The sequence below is a fragment of the Coturnix japonica genome, chromosome 3 (assembly GCF_001577835.2).
Source record: "Coturnix japonica isolate 7356 chromosome 3, Coturnix japonica 2.1, whole genome shotgun sequence".
Lineage (NCBI taxonomy): Eukaryota > Metazoa > Chordata > Aves > Galliformes > Phasianidae > Coturnix > Coturnix japonica.
This window is the reverse complement of record NC_029518.1, coordinates 73,047,013-73,061,178: the sequence shown is the minus strand read 5'-3', so window position 1 is coordinate 73,061,178 and position 14,166 is coordinate 73,047,013. Positions and strand designations below refer to the sequence as shown.

The following is a 14,166-nucleotide window of genomic DNA, read 5'->3' as shown; positions in this document are numbered from 1 at the left end:
AACTGGGGTAAGGAATATCTTGCAAAATACCAGATGACTATCTGGATCTATTGCTGGTAAAGTAAAATTAATTGACTTTATAAATAGAGGTTGTCAGTCATAGAATACATTATTAATACATCTTAATACATCATTAATATTGCTCTTAACAATATATGTTCCTCCTGAGCAAATTTGAAGAGCAGTTATGTTCTACCTCATTCATTTAGATTTGGCTAGAATTTTACCTCCTACTATTCATTTAAACAGGGTTGATTTTGTCATGATTTCTTCTTCATCTGCCATAGGCCTTTCTTCTCCACTTACACATCTACTTGGGCATCCAAGAGTACAGGAAAAAAGTTAACCTCTTTCTGAATCATCTCAATGCAGAATGGCTCATCTCTTTAAGGAAGCATTCTTTCTCATTTCATATGTGTGATGTCACACAATACTGAGGACTGATGAACAATTCCACTTTCTCCCCTTTTTCTCCCTTAAGTTTCCACAAGCCAAACTGCTACTTTATCTCTTAATTAGCACCTTCAGCCTTCCTTTTTAACAATCCTCTTAAAGAACATACATAAAGCAACTAAAGATACATGACAGTTTCCATAATGCAGATCCAACTGCATGCTTTTGATTGTATGGATTTTCTCCTATCATATCAAGATGTATTTACATTGCTATGTACTCTATGTTGGTTAATGTACACATATGAAAAGTGAAGACCAAAGGATGGAGAAGTTTCTTTCTGAAGACTCTTCTGAATAGAAGACTTACAGGTGGACTTGTAATTTTCTAATGGTTTACTCAAGAGCAGAAGACCAAGTGAACTGTCTTTATTTACTATCTAGAAAACTCAGAGAACAACAAAAGTTCAAGGCTCAGAAGAGAGCAGAATTTTGCAAGTTGGAGGAAACAGATAACAGTTTTGTCAGGAAGTAAAAAGGGAGCTAGAAGCCTTTCCTGGCTGAGCTAGGGGGGAAGCAATTACTTAGAATGATGGCCTAACTGAAGAGTTGAGTCTGACATGAAAGTTTGGATCCACGTCTGGAGTACAAGACAAAGTAGAGACTAACACTTCTAGAGTTGGATAAAAGGGGACTGGATCTGAGCCTTTAGCATGAATGGCTGTGAGTGTCCTGGTCAGTCTAAACAGTGTAAGGAAGAAATGTAATCTAATATAAGTGACAGGTAAGAGTAGAGTAATTTCCTTGCTTTTTCCACTGATCTGTCTAATGTTGATGTACATACTTCTGTTTTCTTAACTTAACTGGACTTAATGGGTTTACAGGTAGCTCTTTAAACAGCAATACATTTTATCCCCCTAGCTTGGATGTTCCTCAAAATCAGGATCCTGGGACAATCTAGGCACAATCTGAAAATTGGTAATGGAGAAATAGGACTGGAAAAGTTGGTTAAAAAAGCTCTGTGACATTCAGCAATGTAGAGAAGAGTATGCAAGGACCCTGAATGTCCTGCAACAGCACCTGGAACTCATTAAGTGGAAGACCACTGGCAGCCCAATGGAGATGCAAACTAGAGGACTGGTGAGCTGCTCTATCCAGTTGTCAAGCAGGCCTGAATTTTGCACCACTTTGTATTTCTGTCCTGATATCAACTATATTTGTTTTTTCTCTCTTAAACTGTAAGTAAATCACCAGCTGCCATCAGCTTCATTTTGCAATGAGAAATAGAAATGCAGCTTACAGAAGGGAACTCACTTTGAGGCACACAAAATAGGAATTATGACAGGAAAAGAGTACTATGATTCTTGAGCTTTCTAGTCTGACTTGCAACAGGTAGACAGCAACAGTACCTGAAAGTGAAAAGGATTAATAATCCTTTTTGTCATGTTTTCCATAACTATGTATGGGGTGGGAGGGTGCAACTGTCATTGTTTTTGTTTGCGAAGCATTAAGGGCCAAATTATGTGAGTATTCTAATTAATTCCTACACTCTTGGAAATCAGCTCTTTACAGGGCTTACATAAATGTGCTCTGAAAAGCATAGGACAATAACAATAATTATTTCTCCAAAGGAAGACCAGCCTTCCTTAAGAGAGGGGCACTGAGGCACAGAATTACAGGTCAAACCCCTGTCTGCCTTTCCTATGCTCCCAGACCCATCTGACAATCCCTCCTAGGAAGTATGCTGTCTAAGGCAGCTGTAGCAGCAGCACAGAGAATGGTGCAATTATGGGCCATGTGGGCGCAGTGCAGGATAGGGGAAATATAGTTTTGGTAGCCACTACCTTGTGAAGGTAAAGAGTGGTAAAACATGGGGAGCAGAATAAAAATGGTTATCCCCTAAGCATAATGTCTGAGAGCTCCTCTTGCTTTGCATTTTAGAATTTTGAGGAAAACTGAAGTTGATGTTACATAAGCAGTAAGGATGGGGAGCTGCTAAAGTGCTGATAGAGGTCAGGCAATTAACATGTATTTCTCCATCTGCTGTTTCTGTTGATCACAAAATTCCTGACAGGATAGGAACAGGGAGCCACCTCACACATCCTTCAGCATCACACAAGCCTTACTGTCCTGCTGGACCTGGTGTTAGAAGTGTGAGAGCTGCTGCCAGCTGGCTCCCCAAAGGGGACGCAGTGAAGCTGGTTGACATGTACAGATGGAATTAGTCCTGAAAGTCCACAACTGCCTGGTCAGATCTAGGAAGTAGAATGTTGACTGATTTACAGCTATAATATCACTGCCTACTGTCCATCAGGGATAACTAAAATCATTCCCAACTCAAGAATCTTTGTCACTAATGGAGGACATGTTGCCTCAGCCAGAGGTAGTAGAATTACCCCAGCTGTTTCCAGTGGCCTTTTATGCATTACTTTAAAGTAAAATTGCAGCCATCACAGGTATTAAAGGAAATCAATATTTGCCAACATGCACTGTGCAACAGTTCTGAAAAACTACATGTCTTTACTAATCTAGTAGATGAGGAAATATGAAGTCTGTAGTTAAATGGGTCTTTTAGCCCTCAAAGTTTTCCTCTGGACTTGGAAGTGTTCGTGATGACAAATGCAGATCCCTCAGACAAAAAGCTACCACCACAGTTAGGCAGTCTCTCAAAGAATATATTGTTTACCTTGCCCATGCCCATTTTGATATCTCTTTCTAGTCATTTTTAGTTTGTTTGTTTGCTGTTACTGAAAGAACGTATGAGACATGGAAAGGGAAGTACATGAAGTTTGAGTTTGAGAAATGTGAATTTGAAAGTTGCAACTTTTCAAATAATCAAATTAAGTATGTAGGAGTATTTTTAGAGCATTAAAGCCTCCACTTTTTTCTTATAAAACTCATTTATGACTAAACAAACCACATTGTTACTCCTCTGCTTAGGAACAACTGCTTCATTAAATACAATTGGAAGTACTGTGTCACATTTCTTACTATCTTTTGAATTTTTATCCTTTAAAAATAAATGGTTTCTCTAGCTAACTCAAGAATTTAATCCTCATACATCACTCAGGCAAAAATCCCTCATGTAGAGGAAGTTGAAAGAATGTGAAAAGCTTCATTCTATATAATGAACTAGTAACCATGCTGCTTGGACAAAGCTTGGTAGAATCCCTTTAGGACCTTATCCCAAGCTTGATTAAAGGAACTCAATTATATCTGTTGGCAAAATTCTCAGAATATTTTGTATACTTTAACTGAAGTGTGACTGAAATGTGTCATTCAGGCAAAAAATCAATTCACTTTTCCTATAGTAAAATGTAAAATTCCCAGTTCTACTAACTTACTTAATTGAAATAAATACTGCTGTCTAAAAGGCTAGCTGGGCAAGAGTATCCTACAGGGTGTTGACATCCAACTGTTTTCTGTGGGAGCTGAGTTATAGCAATGCCAATTTGTGTATTGGGGAGGTCTGCGTTTTAACTAAAGAGAGAAGAGACAAAATCCTTCCACCGTAAGTGAAAGCTAATGCCCTTTAATTGTGTATAGATGAGGAACAAAACAGAAAAGCATGTGAGAGCCTTTTTTCCTCATAGCACTGGGAGCCTGCAGTTCTAGGAAACTGCAGCTTGATTACTTTTCCAAATATACAGTTTTTCTGCACATGTAGAGACACAGCATGTAGCAGGCCCCAGGAACTGAGCCCTGGAATTGCAAAGTAGTACACCAACTCCAGCAGCCTCACACTTTGCATGTCTAAGACCTAAGACAATGCTTGCTTTGAACACAATCTTTACTGTGTCATTCAATATCCATTTTAGTTGTAGCTTAATGTCTGACAGAAGGGTCATGCTGAGAGTCTGTGACAGAATAGTCAAGGGTCTTAATACTTCTGCCTAAAGAAGTAGGGCAGGCTGGGCTGGGGAATCAGCATTCCTTTGGACAACTGCAAGCAAGAAAAGTGTCAGAAATGTTTCCTTGGGATTTTCAGGCACAGTGGAATGAGGCTGAACTGGACAGCTTTTAGAAATGTGTCATTTTCTGTAAAAATGTTTGTCCTCTGAATGCGCCTGCTTTCTCTTGCCTCACTCTTAATTAAGGAGGAAGCCTCAAGCACAGGCTCATCTGTCTTGGTAGTGAGAGTGCAAGACTGCTTGTGTCCAAAAGAGGCTTCAAACACACTCTGTTGATACTTTTTTTTTTTTCCTGCATGTTTTCTAGTTCTACAGCACTGTTTCTGGTGTAGGTTTGACCTTCTTGTAATGCAGAGAATACAGGATATAGGAATTTACAAAATGAACGAATATCATCTTTGCTTTGTTTTCTGCATCCGATCTTTTGTTTGTTCCTTTGAGTGCAGCTGTTTTCCACAACACACTCCCTGATGTCTCTAAAAGTGGTTGTTTTTTGACTTCTATTTGTACATTCACAGTCAGGATTATTTTCTCCAGTGTTACATTACTTTGGCCTTCTCAGCATCACTCTTCTTTTCTTGCTGATTTTCCAGCCCCCCTAGTGTAAATGTTAAATAGCATATTTCCGGGACTTGGATATAGACTAAGAGGAGGACTATTCCTCTTCCCAAGGTCTCTGTGAGGTCTCAAATCACAGACTTTAGAGATCACCTTTTACTTGTGTTTGAAATTAAGGAAGTGATTGGTATCTTGATTTATCTATAGGTAAAAACACTGCTTGTGAGTATTTAAACATGTGAATACATTGCCCAGGTGTGAATACCTGCTCAGTGCCTTACTGACAGTCTCATAAGGAACTAAAAGTAGCTCCTGCTAGAATTTTAACCAAAGCACACACATATGAAAAAGGCTGGCTAAGTTATGATTTTCCTTCAATCATCTTTTCCTTTAGTGTGGATTTCATCAAAGTGCAGAAAGCTTACACAAAGGCACTTCAGATCTATCTGTCTGGTATGTAATATCTCAACTTGCGATATTTAAGATCTAGTTCTGGCCTGACACATGAGGACCTTGATTCTTCAGGGCCCCACAGCTGAGAATAGATTTGAATACTCATTTTTCCTTCTCGTTTTCTCTTGATAGAATCTATTTGTTAGGTTACATCCTGAAAACCTTCTCTGATCCCCCCAACCACCACCAAATGAACACAGAGATGATGGTAGGAGAGGGGAAGCTATCGAAAGCTCATTTCCACAAGACCAGAGAAGCACAGAAGCACAATGGCAAGTGATACGGGGGAACTCAATTTAAGGACCCATAAGAAGTGGGAAACCCAAATAAAAGACTTAGAAAAAAAGCCTGAACCCACGTGTCCAGGCCTGAAACCAATCACAATAAGTCAACAGAAACACCTTATGGAATGAAGGTATTACTGACAGTAGTATGGGACACACAAGATGCAAGGGAGAGCATTTGGGTTTTGAACAAGACTTAGAGTGGAATATTTAGGGAAGGAATTGAAGTTGGAGGAAGGGAGATTTAAAAGGGGTTTGGTGAGGAGCAAGTGTTGGAAAAAGAGATGGTAATAAGGGGATAAAAGGGGCTGGCCCTGTGTTGTCTGATTATATTGCAGTCTAGTGATGCCCTATGCCTGACCAGTGTAGTCTGTCATGTCCTCTTAAACTCAATTTTGAACTTTTGTGGGTGAGGAAGCCTGTTTTGTGTGCATGTGTGTGGCTGGGGGTCCAAGAATCAGCAGGACCACTGTACTCAAGGTGCAACAACTGGAGAGACCAACACAAACGTGCCTGATTGCTCACAAAGATGAAGCTAAACTAGCTGGAAAATAGGCAAGATGCTCTGGGAGCCAGGCATGTCTGTATCTAGGGGTAGAGACACATGAGTGTGGAATGCACAAGAGGCATTAGCTACCAGTGGGACCAAAGGACTTCCAGCCAGTTTCCAACAAGATCTTGTGTGCATGTGGGGCCTAGCAGTGGAGCATCAGAGAATAGTAAGGATTCAGAACCAGTTTCTTTCTGGACTTCATATCCAAGGCCAGTTACTATGGCGTGTGTGTTTAAAACCTCGACATTTTGTGCAAGGCCTAAGCTTGCTGTACAGTTCTGTTTATATCGTATCCGTGTACCCCAACTCTACAGCAAATTCTTCTAGGAACAGAGTTCAAGGAAGGACAGCATTCTCTTGTAAATAAGAAACAGGAGCCTTGCTGGTTTTTGCTCCAATTGTCATAAATGTATTGCTCCTAATATTTTTTTCAGGGGCTGGACTAGAGAGCTGGGTCCAAATGTGGCCCATGATCCAAACATAGCACACAGGTAGAAAATAGCACCATGTAAATGAAATTTTAAACCTATAGGGAAAGAATGAGTGAGCTTGGAAAGTGTGTGCCCCAATATAAAAGTAGGTATAAATCTACTATAAATGTTAATGTAATAATATAATTTAATAATATAATCTGGGAATATCTAGATTTTAAGAAAGGATCTTATGAAATTAATATTAGGATAGCGACCCCACTAAGGTACCTGGGTGAAAGGAGATTTCTAATTTAATTTCCACTTCTCTGCACCCAGGAAATGTGTTTATTTTTGTCCCACTCAACCTTAACACTTTCTTGAAATTTAATTTAACCTTGTAAATGCCTAAAATGTCCAGATACTGTCTTCTTTTTTTTTTTCACTGTAGTTCTTACCTTGGTTCTCTAAGGGAAAGAAATACAGAAAACGGGTTATTTTACATAATGATACCCTGTTCCTGTCTTTTCTATTATTCTATGACCATTCAGCCTAAAAGACAGAACATATGATTACTCAGTGAAAGCCTTGCAGCCATGAACTCTGACTGTTTTATAGCCTTCAAAGCATTATTTGTATAAAGACAATAAAAAAGTCTTGTTCCTTTATAAGGATGACTGCAAGGAGTTTGATCTCTGAGAAGAACAGCAAAGCATTTCTTTCTCCAGCTCCTGAAAATGACTCAGTAAGAGATTTTGATCTCTGTATTGTAAATTTGATATCCTGTGGATCTCCTCTTCACCTCACCTATTGAGTTGCCTGCTATATTACATCTTTCAAGCTTAATATGTGATTGATTAAAAAGCTTCATTTTCAGCCTGCTTTTCTACATGATCATTCTGAGCTTAAACATTCCATGATCCTTATTATTACCAGCCCACTGGCATAGAATAGTCCGCTTTGACTATGTATGTATTTTGTTTTAGATGCTAATTATTGAGATAGATAATTTATATATATATATATATAAATACATCTATACGTATTTTGTCAAAGCAATATAAGCCACAAAAATTTTAGGGAAGATATAGTCAGGTTTTCAAGCATGTATGTCAAATATGTGAAAAACATAATGCTTCTAACACACAAAAAGAAGTCAGCCTACTTTATTGAATAAACATACACCTGCAATTTTCCTACATCTCTGTTCTCTCTGAAACTGTGCTCACCTGTCTGCTGGAGTCCTGAGACCTGAAAGTAATAACCCCTTTTTTCCTCACACCAAGGTCAAGGATTGCAGATTGGCAATGACTCCCCTGTCCTCTCTCTTAGCTGCAGACTGTGTCTTTGCTGGAGAAACTCATTCTTCACAGTCTTCTATAGTCTCAATTTGAATGGGATTTCACCATTTGAATACAGGATTGCCCTTAGCCATCCAGCTTAGCCTTATTTGCAACTGCAAACCACAGGTGTTTTTTTTTTCCTAATATCATAACTACTTGTTGTCACTTTATTTCCTGAAATAATTGCTCTAGAGGGATGTGGAAGTGTTTACTTCTAGCAGTATTCACTCCCTTCTGATCAAGCGAGGCCCAGAAGGCTGTGGCAGCACCCGACTAATGGAAGGCAGGTGGGCCTTGGGCAGGCCATGGCAGAAGAATTGTGACAGAGCACTGCTTCTCAGCCCTACTCCACACAGCCCTGATGAGGCTGTAGGCCAGTCCTGCTTGCTGGGGTGATGCAGCACTGAATGTGGTATGGATTTCCAGAGAATTAACTGAAAGTCCTTTAGTGCTATGGAGCTTTGGCATAGCAGCCAAGGCCTTTTCTTACACACGCACAAAAGAGAGAGTGGCTTGACTTCTGCATGGGGGTAACAAAGGTTCATTACAAAAGATTTTTCCTCTTAATTTCTATAAGCTACATCTGTATTTTATTAATAGCAAAAAAATAAAGTGCCTCTTAAGAACAATTGCAAAATACTAGCAGGTAGCTGCCCTCTCTCCTGCAGCCCCTGAAGCAGTCATGTATCTCACACTGTTCACAGCCAGCAGCACTGCCACAAACACACCCCTCACTAGGAAAAGTGGGAAACACAGGGCCTGCAAATGTGTCATCAGTTTCATACCTTGGTACCCAGCAAACATTTTTTAGAAGATCATTTTAGACAATTTTTAAACCCAGTACCAAAAATAAATGAGCAAGTCACAATGCTTCTGGAATGAAAGACCAAAACAACACAGGCTTGGGCACCTTTGAGGTTTAGGGTTTACCTGTAGGATCATGAAGAGGTTCCCATGGAAAAGTAACACAGAGGCAGAATCCTCTGAGGCCCTTCTGCGAGAGATGGAGTGGGCTGAGAAAGTAACCTCTTCTGCTGGAAATTCCAGTTGCCACACACAGTGAGGGGTGGAGAGGCAGGAGAACATCCTCAGATCCCTTGGAGCTCCAGAAAGAGACAAAGCATCACCACAGCTCCTTGAACACAGTTGTGTTTTAAAACCTACCCAGTATGAGCTGTGCTGGTCACAACGTAGTCACTAGCTCATGCAGGTCACCCTTCCTATCCTCAAACATTCTAGTGAATCTTTCCATCCTAGGACATTTTTCACATATTTGCATTGCAACGTGCAGCATTTGACCTACGTTTCTTCCCTTTCACTGTGAACAGGTACACATCCTCAGGCTTCCTATCTCCCTATGGGAAGCGTTTTCCAATCAGGACAAAATTGCTCAGGCAGCACAAAGCCTTCAGTCAGTACAGCTCCTCTGTTCTTGGTTTCAGACCCAGTCAGTGTCCCAACAGTGAGCATCAGCTGCTTATTCAGAAAGTTCAGAGCCCCAGCTCTGAAGGGGAACAAAAAACAGGGAAGGAAAATTTCTTTATATCCAACCTCCCTGCTTCTCATCAAAAATCTCACCTCACGAAAGGGAGCCAGGAGTTTCTGCTGTCAAGTTGATCACATACCCCTCATACAGCATGAAGACTAGGAAAGTCCAACCCCCAAGCTCTTCATGTCATATAACTATTTAACACTGATCAAGGACATAAGTTGCCTGTGGAAATGCTGAAAGCATTCGTTTTATGGTCTGATTTCACACTTTTAGACAGATAAATATCTTGATTTCACCAACAATTTGAGGTAAGCCAAGCTAATTCTAATACTACAGCATCAGAAAATGTCTAATTAGAGATAGCAGGTTAAGAACAGCAATGTTAGATGCTATCTTTCTTGCTTTCTTCACCCAGTATATTTCCAAAAAAAAAAGTTTAAAAGCAATTTAAGCATCTCAATAAATAAAACTTTTCTTTTAGAAGATTCCTCTAATTAAATTTATCATTAATAACATAAGGTGGCACTTTGTAGAAGCCTATTACAGTAGTTCTTTTTTACAGAGATGTGCAATTTGGAGGCAAGACTTCTGGATTTCTTCAAATTACTGAAACATTTACTTTCCACTACTTGAATGTGTATCATGATAGTTTCCCTTCTGCCCATGAAAATACACCCTCTTTACATTTAGTGCAGAGGCACAGATTCCTTTTTACCGTCCATTTAAATCCTATTATTTAAATGACTCTCTGAATAATAATAGGTAGACAAATCACATGAGATTTTTGCAGCACTTATAACAGCCCTACCTGGAATGCACACATACAGCCTTAAAAAAAAATTGCATATAGTATCCACCAAGTGCTTAATAAAAAAAAAAAAAAAAAGTTTGTTTCCTACAAATGGAGTAAGAAAAATTTGCCCCAAAAAATACCTACAATTCAATTTTGGATTACATACAAATAATAAGCATTTTATCTAACAGTGCTGTTTAGGATGAAAGCAAATCTGCCTGTTAAAAATGTGACCAGAGATTGAAGCTTGCAATTTCAGCCTTCATCAATTGCTTTCTTGAGTGACTCATGAAGTCAGTATTACCTAAAAAGTCAATATCAAGAGACCAATAATTGGTAAACCAATAAACACTCCTTTTAGTCACACAACTGCTACCAAACTCTCTTGAGAACACAGTAAAGCGTTTTATTGTTTATACTCATTTTCATTTACACAGAGGAGAAACAATCAATGCAGTTCTATCACAGCAGGTGGATCATATCCCAAAACTCTAACTCTGACTGCTGGATATTTGCAGACCGGCCTTCAGGTCTGACCAGAAAAAAAAAAAAAAAAAAGGGGGAGGGGGGGGGGGAACTAATAAAGGGAAAGTAGGGAGGAGAGTAATTTCACTAACATCAGTTTATTCATGATTTATGGGTATTTATTTTGCAGGTGATACTGCTCTTCTGTGAGAGCAGATTGCTTCACTTCTTTACAAAATAGACATTTAATAATGTAATTACTTAGAGTTCTAAATTTTGCAGTGGTTCATGCGGTAAGGGTGTGCAACTGACACAAAATGGAAAACACAGCTACAACAGCAAACTGCTACTTCTATTCCCAGCTGGTTTATGGAAAAGGTCATTGGACTTCTTGTTTCCTGCTCCTGAGTTACAGAGGAGAAGCAAGAAGCACTGACTTCGTGAAGACAACTACGAGGACAGGCTATAGATACGGGTGCAGTTGAACAGGTCTACAACTCGTTTCTACTGTACTTGCATTTGCTATTGTTTGGAAATACAAACATAGCTTTTGCACACTGCCACTTCTCACACACATTCAGCTGAAGGAGTCGTGCACAGAGTTTTCTGTGATGCCCTTCTTTTCCTTTTTCTAAAGCTGTTTTTTTGTTGTGATGTTTGTTCCCCCTTCCCTCCCCCACCCTCCTTTCTAAGGCTCGTGAGGAGTGAGCAACTCTTTCCACTGAAAGAAAGAAATTACAGGTGTGCAGAAGTACAACTACGCTACCAACACAGACAGAGACAACTGTGCTCTTGTGCACACCCCTACAACTGGCCGGAGAACAAATTAAGAAGTTAAGCCTGCAAAATAAATTGAGTTTACTCTCAAACTTTTTCTTCAGTCCGGATGAATTATAGACCTTGATTCGAGGCTGCCCTCTTTTTTTGCAACTGATCTGCGTGACTACTGGAACAGCATCTCTGCCAGAGTCATTACACTGAAATGCAGAGCTGAGCAGTTTGCTGGCAGTATGTATTGACGTTTTTGCAGCATCATGAGTCTGGCAACTGGGCTTGGGGAAGTTTCAAGCAGTGGGTCTTTACAATAGCAACTTGATTCTGCAGACAAAAAGCAAGAGATTGGCAGAATTATTAAAGGATCCCAATAAAGGCAAAGCGTGTCTTCTGCACAGCGTAGAACCGAGTGGGACTGGCAGCTCCCAGGAAGAGCAGTCAGAGCCGTAAGGAAGCTAGAAAGTAGGCTGAAGTTTAGAAGCACCCTTAGCCTACGGCCTGTCCTACTTTCCTCCCTTTCCTACATCACACACCCATCAAGGCTGCCCAACGGGTCTGCCCCCGGCGCTGCCCGGCTCCGGCCCCGGGGCCGCCCCTCTCCCCGCCCAGCGCCGCCGCTCCCCGGGGCTCGGCAACAGGAGCCGTTTAGCTCTAATTAGCCTCAGCGCGGTCATTAGCATACGAATTGCCGGCAGATTGGTTTAATAGGTGGGATAAAGAGCAGATTGCCGTGAGTCACTCCCTGCCAGTCGAGGGGGACACACGCTGTGAAATGTCAGGAGCGTGTAGCATCGCTGCCACCGGCAACGCAAAGGGGCTGAACGGCAGCTGGGGAGGGAGACGGCCCGACCCCCATCAGCCGTGCCCGAGGTGGGACGGAAAGCGGTACGGTGAGGCCGCTCCCCGCTGGCTCCATTCCCCGTTTCCTCCCCGTCCCATCGTACCCACCTGTGGCATCGGGCACGGGCGTGCGCGGGGGCGGCCCCGGAGAACACATCGCATTCCAAATGTTCAGCTTGTGCAGCGGAAACGGATGAGTTTGTGGAAAGCTTGCTTGAAGTCTTCGTTAGACATGGTATAGATGATGGGATTGATGAGGGAGTTGAGATATCCCAGCCAATTGAAAAAGTCAAAGATGGCCATGTGGAACCAGCAAGCATCCTTGCAAATAGGCAACACCAGGCTGATGATGAAAAAGGGCAGCCAACAGACGATGAAGGCTCCTAAAATAACCCCTAAAGTCTTTGTCGCTTTCCGCTCCCTAGCGGCCGTCAGCTTCTTTTTCTCCAGCAGGGCGTCCGACACCTTCACCTTCACCTGGTTCATGTACACGGGAGAACCCGTCTCGCTGGGGCCCTCGGGGGCCTTGGAGTTGATGGATGTGACGGAGGAGGACGACCCGGGGGAGTCCGTGATCAGCTGAGCCCGAGTCAGTCTTTTCCCCGCTTTCTTTGGCGTCTGCTTCAAAATCCTCGACCTGGCTTCCACGTAGATCCTCCCGTAGAGGGCTATCAGCAGCAGCGTGGGGAAGTAGAAGGCTCCCACCGTAGAGTACACGGTGTAGAGGACGTGGTCCGTGTTCACCGAACATTTAGAGGCTTCCTCGGCCTTCGCCTGCCGCCAGAACAGCGGGGGTATGGAGATGCAGATGGCGAAGACCCACACCAGCGCGATCATGCCCGCTGCCCGCTTGGGAGTCCTTTTCGTGGAGTACTCGACGGCGTCGGTGATGGCCCAGTAGCGGTCCAGGGCGATGACGCAGAGGTGCAGGATGGACGCCGTGCAACAGGTGATGTCCGAGGACAGCCAGATGTCGCAGACGACCTGACCCAGCGTCCACTTGCCGGTCACAGTGTACAGGCTGCTGATGGGCATGACGAGGATGGAGACGAGGAGGTCGGTGACAGCCAGCGAGGCGATCAGGTAGTTGGCCGGCGTGTGGAGTTTCCTCGTCTGGTAGACCGTGGCGATGACAAAGGCGTTGGAGAGCACCGTGGCCAGGGTGATGAGCGCCAGGAAGACGGCGAGCACGATCTTCCCGGAGAGGGGGGTGGCATCCTGGTAAACCCCTTCCCCGGCGCTGCAGTTTCGGCCGTGGTAAGAGTCGTTGGCGGGGAGCAGCGGCGCCGGGCAGGGGCTCGCCGGCTCCATCCCTCCGCGGCCGCCGCCCCCGCGGACGGCGGGGCTGGGCTCGGCACGGCTACCCCGGCAGGACCCCGTCGGCGCCGGGGGAGGGCTGCAGCATCCCCGCGCCGGCACCACCTCCCTCCCGCGCGCCCTTCCGGGAGCGCGGAATCTCACTCCCCACGGCCGAGGGCGCAGGGCGAAGCGGGGGCCGGGAACGCCCGCCGGCTCATCGCCCCGCCGCCTCTTCGCGCGGCGCGCCGAGCCCCGAGCATGGGGCTCCCCTCCCGGCCGCCCCTAGGCGCAGCCCCGCCGCCGGCCGCCCTGCTCCGCGTCTCGACGGGAGCGGCGGCAGCGCCGCATGCCCGCGGGCGGCGGCGGCTTCCCCTCGGCTGCGGGAGCGACGGCGCGGCTGCGAGGGCAGCGGAGCCGCCCCGCCGGGTCCGGCCTTCAAGCGCAGCCCGCCGCCACGAGTTTGCTGTCACCGCGAGTGCGGGGGGAGGGTCTGTGGGAGGCGGGTGGGGAGCTCCCCTCCCACGGCACCCCGCCGCCGGCCATGCTGTCGGGGCCCGACCTCGGCCCAGCGCCGACAGCCTTCGGCAGTGGCCGGTATG

General features: G+C 44.0%; 1 protein-coding gene across 1 annotated transcript; it reads right to left on the bottom strand.

Annotated features, from left to right (window-relative positions):
* Nucleotides 1–10,570: 10,570 nt before the first annotated feature.
* On the bottom strand, nt 10,571–13,668 carry HTR1B (5-hydroxytryptamine receptor 1B). Its single transcript, XM_015859058.2, has 2 exons — nt 12,377–13,668; nt 10,571–11,752 (listed from the first exon to the last, which is right to left on the bottom strand). The coding sequence occupies exon 1, from the start codon at nt 13,577–13,579 to the stop codon at nt 12,440–12,442; it is 1,140 nt and encodes a 379-aa protein (XP_015714544.1). The 5' UTR covers nt 13,580–13,668; the 3' UTR covers nt 10,571–11,752; nt 12,377–12,439.
* Nucleotides 13,669–14,166: the final 498 nt, after the last annotated feature.